The sequence below is a fragment of the Diabrotica undecimpunctata genome, unplaced genomic scaffold, assembly GCF_040954645.1.
Source record: "Diabrotica undecimpunctata isolate CICGRU unplaced genomic scaffold, icDiaUnde3 ctg00000977.1, whole genome shotgun sequence".
Taxonomy (NCBI): Eukaryota; Metazoa; Arthropoda; class Insecta; order Coleoptera; family Chrysomelidae; genus Diabrotica; species Diabrotica undecimpunctata.
The window spans coordinates 1-17,938 of NW_027312511.1; the positions used below are offsets into that span (position 1 = coordinate 1).

The 17,938-nt window shown below is 31.2% G+C and overlaps 1 protein-coding gene across 1 annotated transcript; it reads left to right on the plus strand.

Moving 5' to 3' along the window:
• Positions 1-494: 494 nt before the first annotated feature.
• LOC140431652 (uncharacterized) lies at positions 495-17,309 on the plus strand. Its single transcript, XM_072519542.1, has 4 exons — positions 495-683; positions 16,324-16,516; positions 16,573-16,823; positions 17,173-17,309. Exons 2-4 carry the CDS (start codon positions 16,363-16,365, stop codon positions 17,272-17,274), a joined length of 507 nt encoding a protein of 168 aa, XP_072375643.1. The 5' UTR covers positions 495-683; positions 16,324-16,362; the 3' UTR covers positions 17,275-17,309.
• The last annotated feature ends 629 nt before the right edge of the window (positions 17,310-17,938 follow it).

Below are 17,938 nucleotides of genomic sequence, written 5' to 3' on the forward strand. Positions count from 1 at the left end.
CGCGCTATCTCAGAGTTGTTTAGCACGATTAAGTCATGTTTAGCTGCAAAGATACTTATTGACTTAAGTGGTTGGTTCAGTAATACTGGAGGTGAACAAAGATTTGTTACAGCCCTTTTTTATGTTCCTTTGACGGAAATAACTCGAATTTCATTGTGTTTAACAGAATGAACTTCAGTTGTGCTATGTAGGATCTATTTGTAAGGAATATTTTCATTTTTATTGGTGACTGAAGTATCACTCTCCAAATTAGGTACATGCTGTTTTCCTTTTATATAAATCCTCCATATAAATTTTGGAAATATTTTTATTATATATAAAAATATATTTTGAATATATTTTCTTCTACATAAATTTTGGAAAATTATTGCAAATAAAATGAAAGTAGTGTCGTGCTACAGAGTGTATAGGTAGTTACATAATAGAAACACATATGGTACTTTGATGTCGTTGTAGGCATTAATATAACCAATACGTATTTTATTTTTTAGGAACACTCTGAAGAGCCGCCATCTCAGGTTAAGTCTGATATTCAACTTTCAGCCGACTACAATGCGGGACTTGAAATCAAACAGTTGAAAATACCACAGAACTCACACTTCAAACTGAAGAAGGCATTGATATTCCGCCAGAAAAGGTTCCGCCCGAATTAGAAACTGAAATCAACAGTAGTATACAGACAGGTATAACACGACGTGTTTATTTTATAAGTAAAATATATAAAAATATTTCTTTGGAAAAGATTTGATGATTTCAAATAAGTTTTTGTCAAGAACAATTGGACCACTTATTTGAGAAACCCCGTAAGTCACAAAACTAAAACTTTCGGAAAACAAGAAAAAACTGTGTGAGGAAAACACGAAGATTTCTACATGTTAAAACGGACCTAATTCCATTTAGACACTGTGTCTTGACTTATTCACTCCAATATTAAAAAAATTTGAGAATAACCTCTATATAAGCTCAAACTTCTGTGGTTTCTCAAATAAATTGTTCAGCGTCACCTGAAACTAAATTTTATAAGGAATTAAAGTAAAAAAAAAACACATACTACTGTCATTTATATTAAAAAGTACACAAAATATTACAACTCAAAAAATAAACGAAAATTGTGATCATTCATCTTCTTCAGGTATATTATTGGTCGTTGTGGGCCAGTTGAATAATTCATTATAATAATCCTGAATATTTTCTACATTCTTTCTTCTTCCTTCTTAGTCATTGGAATATTTTTGCCACTGGATTCCGCGGATAACATGATTTTTTTTTTTGTAGTACTCTGGCCACCAACGTTTGTAATCAATTAAGTCTTTAGCATTGACCACTACCACATTAAAGCGGTTATTTTTACATGAAGTTTTTATCAGTTGTCCATATTCTTCCATGGTGTTGTAGCGGTTATATTGCCTACCACATAGGGTATTACTTATAGGGGGTTGAAAACTGGGGACAGAAATTGCTGGGCTGGGGATAGGGTAAGCAAAACAAACCGTAACGTTTGCGAACGGCTACTCTTAGTTTGATTGGAGAGCTGGGTCGTTAAGTGAATAACAAAAGGGACTGGGAAGGGGTAACTACAAAGGAAGAAAATCAAAAAAGTACTTACATGGATTTCTTGGACAACACAACACAAGAATGTCCTAAAACTATTTAATTTTGGACGCCGTTTAGAAGAATCTTCCTGCTGGATTGAAAGAAAGGCCTTTCTTTCCTAAGAAATACATCAAAAGGGTTAGAATCTTTTTAAAGAAATAATACACTTGGTTTAGGGAGAAACATTACATATTTATTATTATTTCACCATAAACAGTTACAAATACAAGTAATAATAACAAAATACAAAAACTATTTACAATGGTGTCATCGGTTTAGAACAAACTCTAGACGTTGGGAACACTATAAGAACTTTAATTCATATCACACTATAAGAGCTTACATTAAGGCCAACCTTTTTTAAAACGGAACAAAACAAATTCCAAATTTATGGTTAGGTATGTACCAAATGTCCGAAGAAAATAATGCCAACTGTCATATGTCAAGATTAAATATTAAAACTTTATAAGAATAATCAATATGACAGTTAGCCAATCCCTAAAATTTATAATACTATTTATTACAATTTCTTTTAACTTGTCATGAAACCAATTATTCATGAAAAAAAATTACCTGATATCACTGGCTATTGTATTAAATTTAAAAGTTTTTGGGGCTGGAACTGGTTTCAAAACATTGCAAAATAACACAAATGCGTCTTACAAGCTGCAAAATGGTCTGAAATGACCAGGAATAAACAAATAGACGATTCTCTGTTGAAGTTGGGCACTGGATCATCGGCTTCGGGTTAATAAACTGCAAAGCTTGGCTTTTCAAAACTTCTCGAAAACATGTGGACCCCTTATATCGTTGTAACACTGCTTACAAATCTTCCATTTAGGACACAATACAACACATATAACAAATCGGTGATTAATTCAGCAAAACTTGCCACATTGCCTTTGATTTCCTTTGATTTTTGTTCCACAAACAAAATCTGCCGGCTTTTTGAAAATTACACACCCGTGCACTTTATCCGTCAAAGGTTCAAATCCAACTTAAATTTGACCTTCTTTCACGCTCTGTACCGGCTTCCTCTGGCCTTCTTTAACCCCTCTATCCATTTCTGCGGCTAGCCAATCGGAATTCTTTTCAACGACGCTCTTCGGGGTATTCGACCTTGATTATTGCTTGGGTTTGAAAATCGCAGAATTAAAACGTAAAATATGAATTATTTTACTACGCGGTGAAATTTCTTTCCCTTCAATGATCGAATATAAACAAAAACTCAAGGAATTTATACATAACAACCAGGGACTTACCAAATAAATTTTATACATTAAATATTCGATGGTTATAAGGAATTTATACATGCTACAGTGTATACACGGTCTACTTTTTTAATTTTTCGGCATGTTCTCTATAAAATACCTCATTACAAATGAGCAGACTTCATTCGGCCCCTTCGTACGGTTACCCTCATGATTTAGCTCGACGTAAATGAATCATTTTCTGCGGCTGCAACTCTCTTAGCATTATCGACAACATGTGTCTACCCTGAGGTCTTCCAAATGATATTCAAAATCTTCTTTAAAAACTTTTCTGTAGTATGAATACTTAACAGTGGCATATTCCGGAAATTTTTCTGTAAACATTTTGTACATAAGAGTGATATATAGTTTCTCAGTTAAATAATACTTTTCCTTGCTAGTATAATGAGTCAACTTTCTGGGATATGATTTTAATATATTCACGAATGATGATTTTCCTGCAAATAGAAGAAGTACAAGCCGCCTCACTCGGTCAATTGTTACTCCGTGAAGAAAACAGAAGGCTAGTTTACAAACGGTACTTTTTCTATTAGGGGTTGATATGAAGTATACATAGCTACTACTTCTATTAGGTTTTGAAGACTAACCAAGTTCTTTTCTTCTATGTCGTTGCTTAACTTCAGCTGCGGAAATTAGGCTTTATAAGTAACAATTTTGTCCATTTTTTGTAGTCAGGTCCCTAAATCGTTGGAAAATCTGCATTTTTTCGTCACTACTCGTCAATGAAAAGCACTTTTTCCTGCACCTAAAAATTAAGTACATATTAACAAATTTAGATTGATCAGTTAACAAAAAATTGTTTTCTATGACTTTTTATTAGAAAAGCAAATTATCAACTTACTTGCAATCTTTGGAGGATGGAGAAGGAACTGAAGGAACATTCTTCCCCTTCCGATTGATGTATTCGTTTCCTTTGACTCTAGCTCGTTTTATTATTTCATTTCTATATTCGTAGGGTCTTTTATTCCTTTCTTTTTCCCATTAGGTAAATTAATATCGTTATAATCACTGTCGCTTTCACTTATTTTAAAATATTTTTGTCAAGATATAATACAAATAAGTTATTAACAATATTATTACTACTGTCTTCGTATTCACTATACACATTTATTGATCTACGTGCATTCACAACACAAGATTGAACTTGGCTGACAATTATTGCCAATATTGCGCCAAATTATAACGACATGCGCGCTGCATAGGAAAAATGCCTTTAGTCATGGACATGCCGGTGTAGATAGGTTACGAATGCACTGACTCAAGGCGTTTCTTTACAAAATGTGTATTTACAGTTTAAAAGTCCATTTTAGTGAAAAAACGATTTTGGTAAAATTATGACTTACAGGGTTTCTCGAATAAGTGATTCAATTGTACTTTGGCTGTACAGATGTATTACAGGATTTGTAGTAGTGGTTTTGCTTGCGTTTTAGTTTTTATTAAAGTTAAGCAATGTTATTCATTTATATACGAAATTTTTAACTAATATAAAGTATTTTGTTGAAATATAATAGGATGCATAACTATGTCTTGAAATATCTTAGATACTTGGTAATTTAGCAGTTTGTTTATATCTAGTTTGAGATGAAATTCCGGTAAAACAGTACAGGCAAGTTGTACCCTTTCTTTGTGAACTCTTTAATGAAATCAATGGATTTTTATCACGGCCCTAGTATATTTTAATTCTTAATTTTCCCATTCTTTCTTTTATGCTTTTTTAACTTATCAAGGTTATCTGTTGATATATTTAGAACTGATCTCAATCTTTGTAGGTAATCCCAAACATTTCCATTAAGGACTATTATATTTTTTTCTGGATTTATACATCCCGATAACAAAAGTCATGTGAAACATGAACTTAAATGTTTTTTAAATGTTCCAAATTCTCTAAACTCAAAAATTCAATGTCTATGGTTAAAAGTAACAGATAGATTGCATTGTTAGATATTTTAGATGAGAGAAAGTCCAACGGAAAACTTTTGTTCAGAGTATACCAAAAACTGGAATCATCACCGTAGGCAAAGAACAGAATCGTGCCACCCAACGAAGTGAACCTGAAAATTTGGGACAAGAATTAATATGTCTAAAAAACATTGTGCTCGAAAAGCTACTTAAAAAGATCTTCTGTGACATACAGAAATGTAAAAAGTTCGATCAACTTTAATCTAAAGGATGTGGATCAAAACGCTATGAAATACGAAACCATTGTTTAAATAGGACTAGTTAGACAATTCTTATGGAACAAACGTTTGACTTTTACTCTGCCGTCATATGGCGGCCTCTAGTCATAAATTTAAAAAAACTATTAACAGAAACTTAATTCTCGGCAGGATTCTATTCGAGTATATTTTTACCTGTCTCATGACTAAGGCAAACCTGTACACGGATGCCAGATTGTGAAGAAAATATAAGACTTTAATAAAATGCTTATTGTTATTATCGTTGTATGCGTCTAGTGAAAGATAACTTGACTATTTCGAGAGAATATTTCAAATTGTTTTTATACTTTGAGACTTGCTAAATCTAAATCGGTTAGTAATCTATTTAAATAAAGTAGGTAAATGCTGACTTTTTTTTTTATTTTTATTAGTTTATCAGATATTTATTTTGGTTATATGATTTGCTAGAAAAGGATTAAATATTTAATTGAAATACACTCGATTGCTATCGTCTTAGAACACTCATGCGGAGGTTTATTTTTTAGTCAAGATTTAAGTTTTATCATTGTTTAAAAAAGAAAATCTTTTTAAACAATGGTTTTATGTATGTTTTGAGAAAATTAAATTTTCAATCTTTTAATCTTTAAAATGACGTTTGAAAATATAGTAAATATAAAAAAAAAACACATCGATATGCCACAACAAGAGGCAACACATATTTAGGGACAAATTAATCTATGTGTTGGGATAAAAGGAATAATAATTAACAACACTTTATAAATAGTATCCTTTATTTTATTTATTTATGTATTTTATAATATAAACACCAGTTTTGTATTTCTGTTTATATGAATGAGAAGTTTAAATGAATGAGCTGTTTATTAATGAAATAATTTTAAATTACAAAGTGATAGAGATACAATTAGTGATAAAAATTGATTGTAACATTGTTTTCATGAACTAAAATAAGCAATGTATGTAGTGCGAAACACTATTGGCACCGTTAATGGTTGTTTTGCTATCGAAAACGTATGAAAAACGCGTGGTGTCGTTAACAAACCTTCCTCTTCTACCTCACTATTTTTTTTTATTTGCATTTAGATAGTTTTGGTCAAAATGCTTACTGCATAGAAATTTTTTTTAAATCGGGTAGCTCCAGACTTTCCAATGCAGCATTACCTACAACAATATTATTATTAACACAACTGAAAAAAACGGCAATTTTCTGCACAATAAAGTAAAAAAACAATTTAAGTTCTGTATTCAAAATATAAATAACTTGGCAGTTATGCCAACATATTTTTAATTTTTTTGGTAGTATGGGTATGGGTATGGGATCTAGTCTTTCACCCATTCTAAGTAGCTATATCAAGGATGATGTTATCAGTGATTGTATCAACAATTGCACTTTTTTCATTCCTTTTTTTTAAAGATATGTAGATGATTTAGTTTTGGCACTTCCTAACACAAAATTATTGAAATAGTCAACATTTTCAAGTATCATAATCAACATATACAATTTACAGTTGAGGAAGAGGTAGACAATTCTCTAGTTCCTTAGAGTAGGTTTCAAATCCAGTGCTTTATACAGGTTGGTAAATTGTTTGCAGTTGGTAAGTTTGGTATGGTTGATTCGTAGTTGTAATAGTCGATGCTTCTCTTCTAGTTATGAAGTCTAGGGAGAGATGACCAATAAAAGATTGAAGTTTATGAAAAGTTGTTTTGCTCTTTTGCTCTAAGTTTTGTCAAGTATCCTCTACCGACTTTTTAAAAACGAATTTCGAGATTCGTTAGCTAGTTGAATTGGAGTGACTTCAGTCACCCCATAGTTGGTAGCTTCTTTGGCAAAATGATCTGCTGTTTTATTACCAGTAATTCCGGTGTGAGAAGGCAGCCATATGAGAGAGACTGTTACATCGTAAGCAGAGAGATTTTGGTATATGTCATGAATGTTTTGAACTAATAGGTGCTCAGTGAAAATTGTATTGACTAAATGGATATATGAAAGATAATCTGAACAAATGGCAATATGTCTGTTTTGATGTGAGATGCATTTAAAAGCCAACACAATACTATATAGTTCACCTGTGCAAACGTTGCATATTAAGGGTAACCGAGATGATCTTACAAGTTCATGTTTAGTGGTTACTGCACAACCAATACCAGTGGTAGTTTTAGAAGCATCTGTATAGAGAATTAAATTCTAAAAATGCTTTCTTTATAAGAAGGTTAGAAGATTCAAGTTTGTTAAAAAATAGTGAGTGAGGTATATATTGAAGGGATATCTTTAGCCCAGAGGGGAAGTAAAGGTAGAGGAAATAAACTAGTCAGAAAAAGGTCAATATTTTTAAGTAGTGGACAAATTAATTGAGGTATAGGTTTTATGATAAGGTGTTGGTTATTGATAGTGGAAGAAGACGGCATTGTGGCAATTAGGGAATGAACAAGATTACATGGATTTGCAGATGTTGATGCAGCATACGAAAGTAGAAGTGATTATCGTCTTAGGGTAGGAGAAAGTTCATTAGATTCACGGTATACACTCTCAATAGGACTAAAGCGAAAAGCGCTCAGACCTAGAAGCAGTTTTATTGGCACCCCATTGAAGATGACTGAGGGTTTAAAAATGTTCAACCTTTTAAAACAATTGATTTTAAGTTCAGAGATTCGATTTTTTCAATTTATTCTGGAGTCAAACATAAAACCGAGAATTTTACAATAATTAACACCAGAAAGTAGAGAATTGTTAAATAAAATTTGGGGTAAGGGAGTGAAAATCCCTATGGAAAATTTTATTAATTTGGTTTTGCTCTCAGAGAGTGATAATCCTAGTTTGTTAAATCTATCTTGAAGTAGATTTACTACACTTTGTATAAGTTTATATGAGGATGGGACATATTTAAGATGGCAGTAAATGATTAGGTCATCAGCGTATTGAACATATTTGATGGGAGGCAAATTTCGTTGATGGCAAGAATGAATAAAGTTAAACTTAATGCAGATTCTAAAGGGACACCTTAATTTTGAGGAAGAGATCGAAAAAGTTTACCCTTGGCAAGGACTTTAAAGATTCTTTCAATTAGATATTTTTTTACAAATGAGAAAATATTACCATTTAAATTATAGTGGGAGTTTTTGTCAATGATTGCTTTTCTGGAGATTGAATAAAATGCCCCTTCAACGTTAAATATAGTTGCTACGACATCTTGTTGATTATAGATTGCTTAAGAAATGTGTGTTTGAAAAATAAAAAAGTTATCAATAGTAGACCGATTACGTCGGAAGCCGGATTGACCGTCGGGAATAATATTATACTGTTTAACGAACCACGTGAGTATTTCATTGATCATTGTTTCAAGAAGTTTGCAGGTAATACAAGTAAGAGAAATCAGACGAAAGATATTGGAGTTATAGAGGACTGGTCAGGTTTTTTAATTGGAATGATTATAGAATTGCGCCAAACATCTGGGAATTTTTGTGTGTTCTAGATAAGGTTATAAATTTCGAGAAGTTTGGAGAGAGATGTATTAGAGAGATTTTTTAAAAATATATAAGGGATATCATCGGGATCATCAGCAGATTTTGTAAATGAAAACAAGGTAAATTTTAGTTTATTTAGGGTAAACAAGCCGTTCATAAACTTGACATCGTGTGGAGTTGACGAGATGGTGGAGAAAGATTGAGCGCGTAAAGAACTGGGAGTAAAAGCTATATTACTTTTATTGAATCTGTCTTCAACCCCATTAGCGAGTGTGTCAGAAATGAATTGACTGTCAGAGATAACTGTGTTGTTGAAGAAGATGATAGGAGAAACAGTTAGGATATAGGAATGAAGGATGACTAAATTCATAGGATGAAGGTTAGTTTTATTGCCTTGGATTTGTGAAACAGTTTTTTTTATAAATGAGAGTGGAGTTATCATATCCACTGGTAACTTTAACATCCTAATATATAAAACTAAATAATGTAAACTAAATTGTAACATATAACTTTTATCGGGTTTTTACCCAGATATTTAGTGGCTCAAAAAATGTACACCTAGACACTGATGATGGAATATGGATTCCGAAAACAATTTGTCTTCATGACATAGCCCGTTTGGGTTTTTTAATTTATGTACCTTTTATAAAGGATTTTAACAAAATTTTTTTTTGTAATGATTTTTCTTTTATCTTAGTATAGATTAGGGCAAGATCTTTCATTAACGATTGTCAGCGGTATGTCAGTGGTAAATTTACTGGCTTCATTTAGAGGTTCGTTGGTGCCTAAGGAATTTTCGAGAAATTTTTCAAGATAATTCTAGAAAACCCTAATTTTTGTGTTTTTATAGGATTTGAGTGCAGCTTTTAGTTCGAAATAGTTTATAAGAGAGTTCGGATGATTGGTATCTTGTTGTGAAACTGAGGATGAATAATGAAAGGGCGAAGGAAGAAAAGAGTATATATAGTTAGGTCCAGATTTGTTGCAAAACTTTTATTTTAAATTTTCTGCCAGAATCTTGGCTGTCTCTTAATTGTCAAGGATAACCTTTCGATTAAAAAAGAGATTGGATATTTTAAGGTTATTTTTTGTTAACAATTTTTTTTCCAAACTGGACTTGGGCTAGTATTTGATGTACATAAAGTTTTCTTACTTAATTAAATATTGTGTCTAAATTTGGCAAAAGATGAAGTAAAAATATACAGAGAGCAGAAAAAATGAATAAATGCGAGAGAAAGAGAGAAATTCTATTCATCATGTATACTGTGATTAGATTTGACATCAGAAGATTTATCAGAGGATGCACTTATATATACTCTTGTAAGTCGGAGATAGGCTGTTCTTTTAACTTTTTTAAGATTCTAGTGATACGGTTTTTTAGTGATCTTTTCCTTGTACCTATGTAGAGCTGCAATAAGTCCTTTTGAATACCATCTATGTTGGAGGATTTTTAAGCTTCTTGTAGTGGGGTGATACATACAAAAGAGTTCTCAAGAAATGTAATAAGTTGCGTGGAATTGAGTGTAAAATTAGTCGGATTATCTTTGTAAATCATTTCTATAGCGGAAATATAATAAGGTTTCATCGAGTAATCCAATCAAAGATTAGATTTGGACATTTTTTGGCTGGTTTCGGTGGCATTGAAAATGTCGAAGGAGGAAAAGAACTTAATAGAGCAAGAATACCGGATGAAGATAGATGGTAGGAGTATCATGAGAACTGTCATTGAAGTGTCCCCTTTTTTGTCCTACTGCCAACATGGGCTTTGAATTAGTACGACGAGAGATGGATAAATCCATAATGGCAGCCAGGATGGGTATGCAGTTAACGGAGATGGACTCAATTTCCGAAGATAGAAATTCTTTTGATGAAGTTAAGGATTCAGGATTAAGGACTCCTTAGAGTCAGCTGAAAATGAAGAAGAGGGAGGAGCATTAGCTGCAATGAGTGTCTGATCTGGTCAACTGGAGACTTTGCAATCAGACTCCACGGTACGACCCGTAAGCTTACAAAGAAAACACTATAGTCTGTCAGAGAATAAAAATATTTTAAAGGATGTATTTTCATGGTTAATTAACAGAGAAGATTGCACTTCGAAGTTCACCTTGTCAGCTATTTCAAATGTTACCCTAGGAAAACTCATGATATATGCCTATTGATCATCTGATGTTCCGTATTTTTTAGGGACTGCTCGATTAGGAATGCGGGATGAAAGGAGATACATTTGAAATAAGGATTCTTTTGGTCGCAGAAAGAAGCCTGCAGATAAAGATGACGGTGGAATTAATTATGACGTTCGGTGTATTAGTTGATCAACGATGTCGGTAGAAGTGAGGAAAATGCAGATTCGATTATTCGAAATGCGAGATGTAAAAGTAATATTTTTTGGATAAACTATTTCACCAATTTCTTTAATATATTTAAATAAAACAGTATTCAAAATGGAGTGCATGACAATAACTTGTTCCCTTTTAGAAAACGAACGGGAAGGAGGTCTAGAGACTGCGTCAACGACATATGATTTTGGGTTGGAATTGAAGTTGTTTTGTGTAAATGTAAATATTTAATTGCTGTTCATGATGTGTAGTCCTGGTTACCCAGACCGTAACACAATACCTAAATGTGAGTACCTAATGGACCCTCTTCCAAACTGGAAAGAAAGAAAAAAAGGATCTCACCTATTTCTTGGATTTTCACTGGTTTTCTTTAATTACACCAATATAGCCGCAATTAAATTCGACTATTGAAATATAAAACCAAATTTGATACTCGTTTTCTTATCACATTGTGATTAAAGAACTTCGCTTCGTATTGTTAACTCGTCGATGAATTACTTTATCTGTTTAACACTGTTTAAATCTTTAAAATCCGTGAGGAACTTTAAAAAGGGTGTTTAACCTTTGACAGTTATTTGACGTTTTTTGAATCGATTATTTGAAGCTTTATTTATAAACTTCAACATTTTGTTAAAAAAAAAACAGTTTGAAAAAGTGCTTTTAGCTTCTAAACATTTATACTACTTTTGATATTTTTCATGTCATACGGCTGTACGTAGGCTCAATGAAAAGCTGGTGTAAAAGCACTTAAAAAAAAAAAACAGAAATTTCCATAACCAATAACAAGAAACAAGCTGAGAAATTGCAGCGGACAGATCTCCCTTGCATTTTTCTGTGGCGATATTTTACGAGTACCATTATTTTAATGTTTCAAAACTAATTTACTTCTTCACTGTGTATGCCATTTATAAATCGAATTATAAAATTTAGATATTATTTTACAATGTGTTCAATTTTCAGCTCTTAATGTTAATAAACAATGAAAATATTGGCAATTTCTTAAATAAGAAAAAAAATGCTATTTGATTTCCTCTGGGCCATAGAAGGTTTTGGTTTTTTTTTTAAATGTTTTTTTTTTATTAGCTTTATATTGAGCCGACATACAAGTGTATGACATAAAAAAGTCAAAGTTATTAGAAATTTTTATATGCTAAAAATTTGTTATTCTTCAAACTGATTTTTAAAAACAAATTTAATATAATCTTGATGTTTTTTTTAATAATTTAAAACGAAGCCATAAAAATCGATATCTACTTACAAAATAACCCTAGAGTGACTGTTTGGACAAGTACAGTTGTTTAAATAATCGGTCTCCTGGATAAACAAATTAAATAACTCATAAACTGTATGGTCGTTCTGTATGATATTTAGCACACTTTAAAAACTCATTAACTGCCATAATTTTAAATAGTTATTACATATCGTTTATGCAGAAAAGAAAGTTATTTATATTTATATTATTTATATTTATATTAACATTTATAAATTTTACTTTAAAAATAAGGGTTTTTAAATTATCTCGGTCAATTCTTTATGTATTTTAATTATAAAAATATCAATATTAGAGAACATTTTATGATCTATAACTTTTATTTTAACCATATATCTCTAACATGAATAAGAAACGTTTTATGCGCATAAACTTTTTTCACTTTTTACGATTGTTTAATAAAAAAGCAAAGCAAAATTAGCTGAAGTCTTCACATAATTGTCATCAGCTACCCCTCATATACCTTTTAGAGACTTTAAATACCTGTTTAAGATTTTTTCAGCTTTTTTAGAGTTGTAGATCATAAAAAGTTATGTAATTTTTGAGAGTATCCAAATTAAAATACATGAAACTATTAACCGAAATAGTTGCAAAAAAAAACCTTATTTTTGCAGTTATTTATAAATTATAATAACTCTTTTTTGGGCAAGGACATGTAACATAGCTCCTTGAAATTATGGAAATTAATAAGTTATTAAAGTGCGCTAAATATCAATCAGAGCAAATAGTTTATAGGTTATTTAATCTGTTTATAAACATTTATAATAACGTTGATATCGTTTATGCCACAAACTTATTTAGAGGCTTATGAAAAACTGGTGAAAAACACACTTTCTAAAAAAAAAACAGAATCTTCTATGACCATTACTAGGCAAGAGAGCATTTTATATTTAAAACCAAAGAATTTTATTCTTAAAATCATACTTCCATTGTCTATTAACAGTAAGAGCTGAAAATTGAAGGGACCCTAAATGAAGATCTGAATTGTGCGTTCCAACTTACATAATGGTATATGCGGTAAAGAAGTAAAAATTTATAACCCGTTAAAATGATGGTATTCGTAAAATTCCGCTTCGGAAAAGTAGAATGGAGAACCATTTGAGCTCGTTTTTTTTTTAGATTTGAACTTTTTCAAATGAAGCGCGATTGCAGAATTTGCAATATCTTGGCTTCTGTGGCACGTAAAACATAATTTTTTTTAAACTGGGATAGGTCAACAAAAAGTTGTTTACATAATCGCTTTCTACGATAAACAAATCCTTACTATTTTTATTAGTTACATTACATACCATTATGCAAAAACAAAGTTATTAAAATTTATAAATTTCTGCAAAATCAAGGGTTTTTTTGCAACTATTTTGGTGAATTCTTTATATATTTTAATTTAGAAACTCACAAATGGAAGAACTTTTTGAATCTACAATTTTTATTTTAACTATTTTTCTCTAACTGGATAAAAAACATTTATAGCCAAAATAACCTGTATGTCTTCACAGATTTATTATTAACTAACCCTCATATATCTTTTAGAACCTTCAAATATCTGTATAAAATTTTTACGTGAAACCAATAATTTTTTCCCAGGTGGACCTTTGTATAAATTAGTTCTCCGATAAAGATGAACTTATTTCTACTTTTCAATACAATAACTAAAAATAGCTAAAGAAATACATATTTAAATATCTAATACTTTGTTTATGTTTATTAACTTGATATTTATTCACTAATTTGTTTTTCCGAAGTTTATTATATCATAATTATAGTACCAACGAAAACGTAAAAATCAAATTAATGCATCTAGAATATGACGCGTGCACCCTGGCGATAATAAAAAATGATGAATGAAAAAAAAAAATAAACATTTTTTCAAGTTAATTACGTAACGGAAACGGTGTAAAATAAAAGAATATAAAAAAAGTTTCTATTTACTTACCAGAGTGTAATATCCATCTTTGACAAGCCGAAGGATTTTTGTCGGAAATCTGAACATTCTTAATCCATGAATATTGTATGGTGATAAACCACATTTGTAATAACAACAAATATTTCCGGCCATCTGTAAAAAACCATTTATTTATTATGGAAGTAACATTATTTTTAATTTAAAATCACTTTTTTCAAATATTATCGAATGTATGTAGTATCCGGTAAAATTTATTTCTAAATACCTAATTTGTTTTCTCATACAATGTTTTTTTATGTTTTAAACACATATAATTAAAATGTTTTACTTACCTCGGACCAAATTTTTGTAATACACTTCCAAATAAAATAAAATATTTAAATTCTTTAAACTTATTTAGATATAGGAAGATTTAGAAGCCACAGTACGTTTATGTACAATTTTAGTTGACACGATATTTACTAGTTGATAGTAATAACTCTATTTTAAATGAATATCTTAAGTGATTCAAGGTCTGTTTTTTGTAACATTTGTAAGTAAACCTGTTGCTACTATGTCAGTGAAATATTGCAACGCTGGTGAATTTAATTCAGTGGATCAAAAATGGACGTTTAGTTTAGTCCTTAACTTTTTCACATAGCACCATCTAGTATAATGTATATCAAACAAACAATGGTATATTAAAATCTATTGAGACAGAAAGAGTGGTGACATCTAGTGACTGTCTCAATTAGAATCAAACAAATTTATACATTGCGTTGGCTAACTAGTCCTATTTAAACAATGACGAAACGCTTCCCCAGACGTACCGAAAATTTCAATACTGATTCAGACCTACCGACAGCCCAGAGAGCTTACCAAGACTATAAATATTATACATGTTCGAGACACCTTCAGTTAGCTAAAGACAATCTTTCTTTCTTTCTTTCTCCCCTTCATTTTACCCTAATAGGGTGTCGGATTTGGGCTAGCTATTTTAATTTCCATTCACCCACCTCTTCCATTCTTTTCTGTTTCCTGCCATTATTTTCAATTCCTCGAGTGATTTTTGTTTAAGTTTTCCCGCCTCTACTACTTGGTTTATCCATTTTTTCTTGGTCTGCCTCTTTTTCTTTTTCCGATGTTTTTTGCTTCATAAATTTTTCTTGTTATTCTATTGGATTGCATCCTCATCAGATGCCCATACCAGTTCATTTGTCTCTTTGCTATTTTGTTCATTATCGGTTCCTGGTTGGCCATTCTCCTAATAGTCTCGTTGCTTAATCTATCCCATTTTGTCTTTCCAACTATCCTTCTTAGATGTCTCATCTCCATTGCGTTTATCCTGCTCTTATGTTTTCCAGAATTGTCCAGTTTTCACTTGCATAGAGCACAGTCGGTATCACTATTGTGTTATATATTTTTATTCTTGTTTCTCGTGCAAGTTCTCTTTTTCCCATTATTGGGGCTAACGCATAATATAACTTGTTTGATTTCTTTGCTCTATTTGTTATTTCCCAGTCTATTTTTCCATCATTAGTTATTATACTTCCCAGGTATTCGTAAGTTGTTACTATTTCCAATTCTGAGTTTTTACATTTTATCTTTATTTGATTATCTTCCTTACCTCCTTTGCCGCTGATTATCATTATCTTACTTTTTTCCTCGTTTATCTCCATTTTAAGTTCTTCTATTTGTTCTACCCATATATCCATTAGTTTCTGCATTTTATTCTCGGAATCTGCTATTAGTACTATGTCGTCTGCATACATTAAGGACTCTATTGTTACCGGTTGTAATCCACGGTAACCTATTATTGTCTGTAGTTGATTAGTTCTGACTCTAGTGTTTCTTATCAATTCGTTCATTACTATTATGAATAGCAAAGGGCTGAGACTATCTCCTTGTTTAATACCTCTCTTCCAATTAAATGCTTCCGATCTTTCCCCTGTTATTTGTACCCTTCCTTTTACCTCTTTGTAAGTACTTTCTATGACAAAGACAATCAAGTCTGTTAATGTATCGCTTTGATAATGCCTGCCACAGTTGCAGACTAACTTTGACAATAATACAATTGTTATTTTGTTTATGTTCCATAGCCATAATAGATAAAATAATCTTATTTTTAAAACTCGTACACTCACTAAAACTTACACTTTCTCTGCTATTGCTTTAGTAAATTTTCAAGACTCTACTTCGTACATTAAAATAGTTACATCACAAAGATCTGATTTCCGGTAAAAATAAGGCACGTTTTAATTTAATTTTAATGTTTTTTTCATTGACCGATCTATCCGACAAAATGTGTATATTGATTAATACATTTAATTTTAAGAACCATTCGAATTACAATTATCACCTAAGCAAACTACAGATGATCAGCAACCACCAGATGAAACGGAAAAAATTGATGAACCGATGGAAGTTGATGGACCTGTTAAAGAAGCTGTATGTGAGGAACCAGTGGTGGAGGCAACAAGCTGAGGCTAGTATAGAAGAACCATCTCAACCTGTTGTTAATGAACCAGGTAACTATCTGCTTGAATATTTGTAAAAGTAGGTATATAAATTGTTAATATTGTAGAAAATCAAAATTCACCAGAAGAATGCCAAGAAAAAGATCGAGAGGAATGTGAAGATCGAGAAGAATGTGAAACTGTTGAAAATTTAAACGACAAAATAATTACACCTGCTGTAGAAGAACCTGTTGACAAAGTTGTACAAAGTAAAAGTGTACCACAATTAGACAAAAGTATTTTGGATGATTGGGAAGATGATACTGATTCCCAACAGAGTGAAAAAAATGTTACCGAATCTGAATCCCAGGACTCACAGGTAAAATTTTTATAATTATTTAAAGTTATTATATTGCTTTGTACAGTAAACATGCAAGGTAGGTGTCATACATACTCAGTCATAGAGACGTGGGTTCTTGTACATGTCTGCTGTTTTCAACAGACAACTTTATCTTTTTAATAAGGTGGTGTGAAAATCTTCCAAAAGACACATACACAAGATCTCAAATAATCGTATAAATATACTTAACCGTAATGTAAACTGTTATTAATGTTGTCCTGGAGGTTATTGTTCTTCATCTACTCGTATATTTGGTTAGAACGTGTCGATTCTATATCTTACGTTGCATAAAAGATTAATAACTAAACAATATTAACCTTATTTATAGATGTCCAATGAGAAAGATAATCCAGCTCCTTCTGCTGTAGAAAAAGTTAACAAATTAATGGATGATTGGGACGATGATGAAGAAGAAGAGAAAAAAGAATAATGTTCAGTGAAACAGCTCGTGATACATCTAAAGGTAATGATTACGATTAATATTTGTTATATTAAGATTTGTTAGTAAAAAACATACATCAACCTGTTTAAGTATAAGCAAAAATAATATAGTTATGGTATACGCAATAGAGTATAAGAAAGGTTCTTACTTTAAATAATATGAACTATAATCATTATCTGACATTTCGTATCTAAATTTATTAACAGTAACACGTAAAATGATTCTTTTAGGGCTCTCAGCAGAAAAACATGTTGCTACCAGTTCAGCGTATTCTCTTCCATTATTATTACTTCCCATTGTTAAGTGTAATGACAAATATATGCCTCTTCTGAATGTTTGCTTTTTACACTGAGTCTAAACGTCTTATGCCAAGTATAGCCAGTAAAGAATGTGTCAGTTTCGTTTCCTGCAAATATCAGTCATTTTGTCATTAGAAGATGATTTTAAAAGTAAATGTGAATCAGCTATGTATTTCTTGAATCAAAAGCAACCAACATTCTTGAATATTATATGGTAATCCTCAAAAATGCCCAATTTTTTGTGGACTAGTCCGATGAAGTGAAAAAACCTCAAATTTTAATGTTTTCTTTGTTGGAAACTAGTAAAAGTGCCCAAAAAATAAAAAAATACAGAAAAAATGAAAAAAAAAGTA

Coding starts and splice junctions, on each gene's coding strand:
- LOC140431652 (XM_072519542.1), top strand. CDS start 16,363: ATGATCAGCAACCACCAGATGAAACGGAAAAAATTGATGAACCGATGG. Junction 16,517..16,572: donor ACCTGTTGTTAATGAACCAG/GTAACTATCTGC, acceptor TTAATATTGTAG/AAAATCAAAATTCACCAGAA. Junction 16,824..17,172: donor CTGAATCCCAGGACTCACAG/GTAAAATTTTTA, acceptor CCTTATTTATAG/ATGTCCAATGAGAAAGATAA.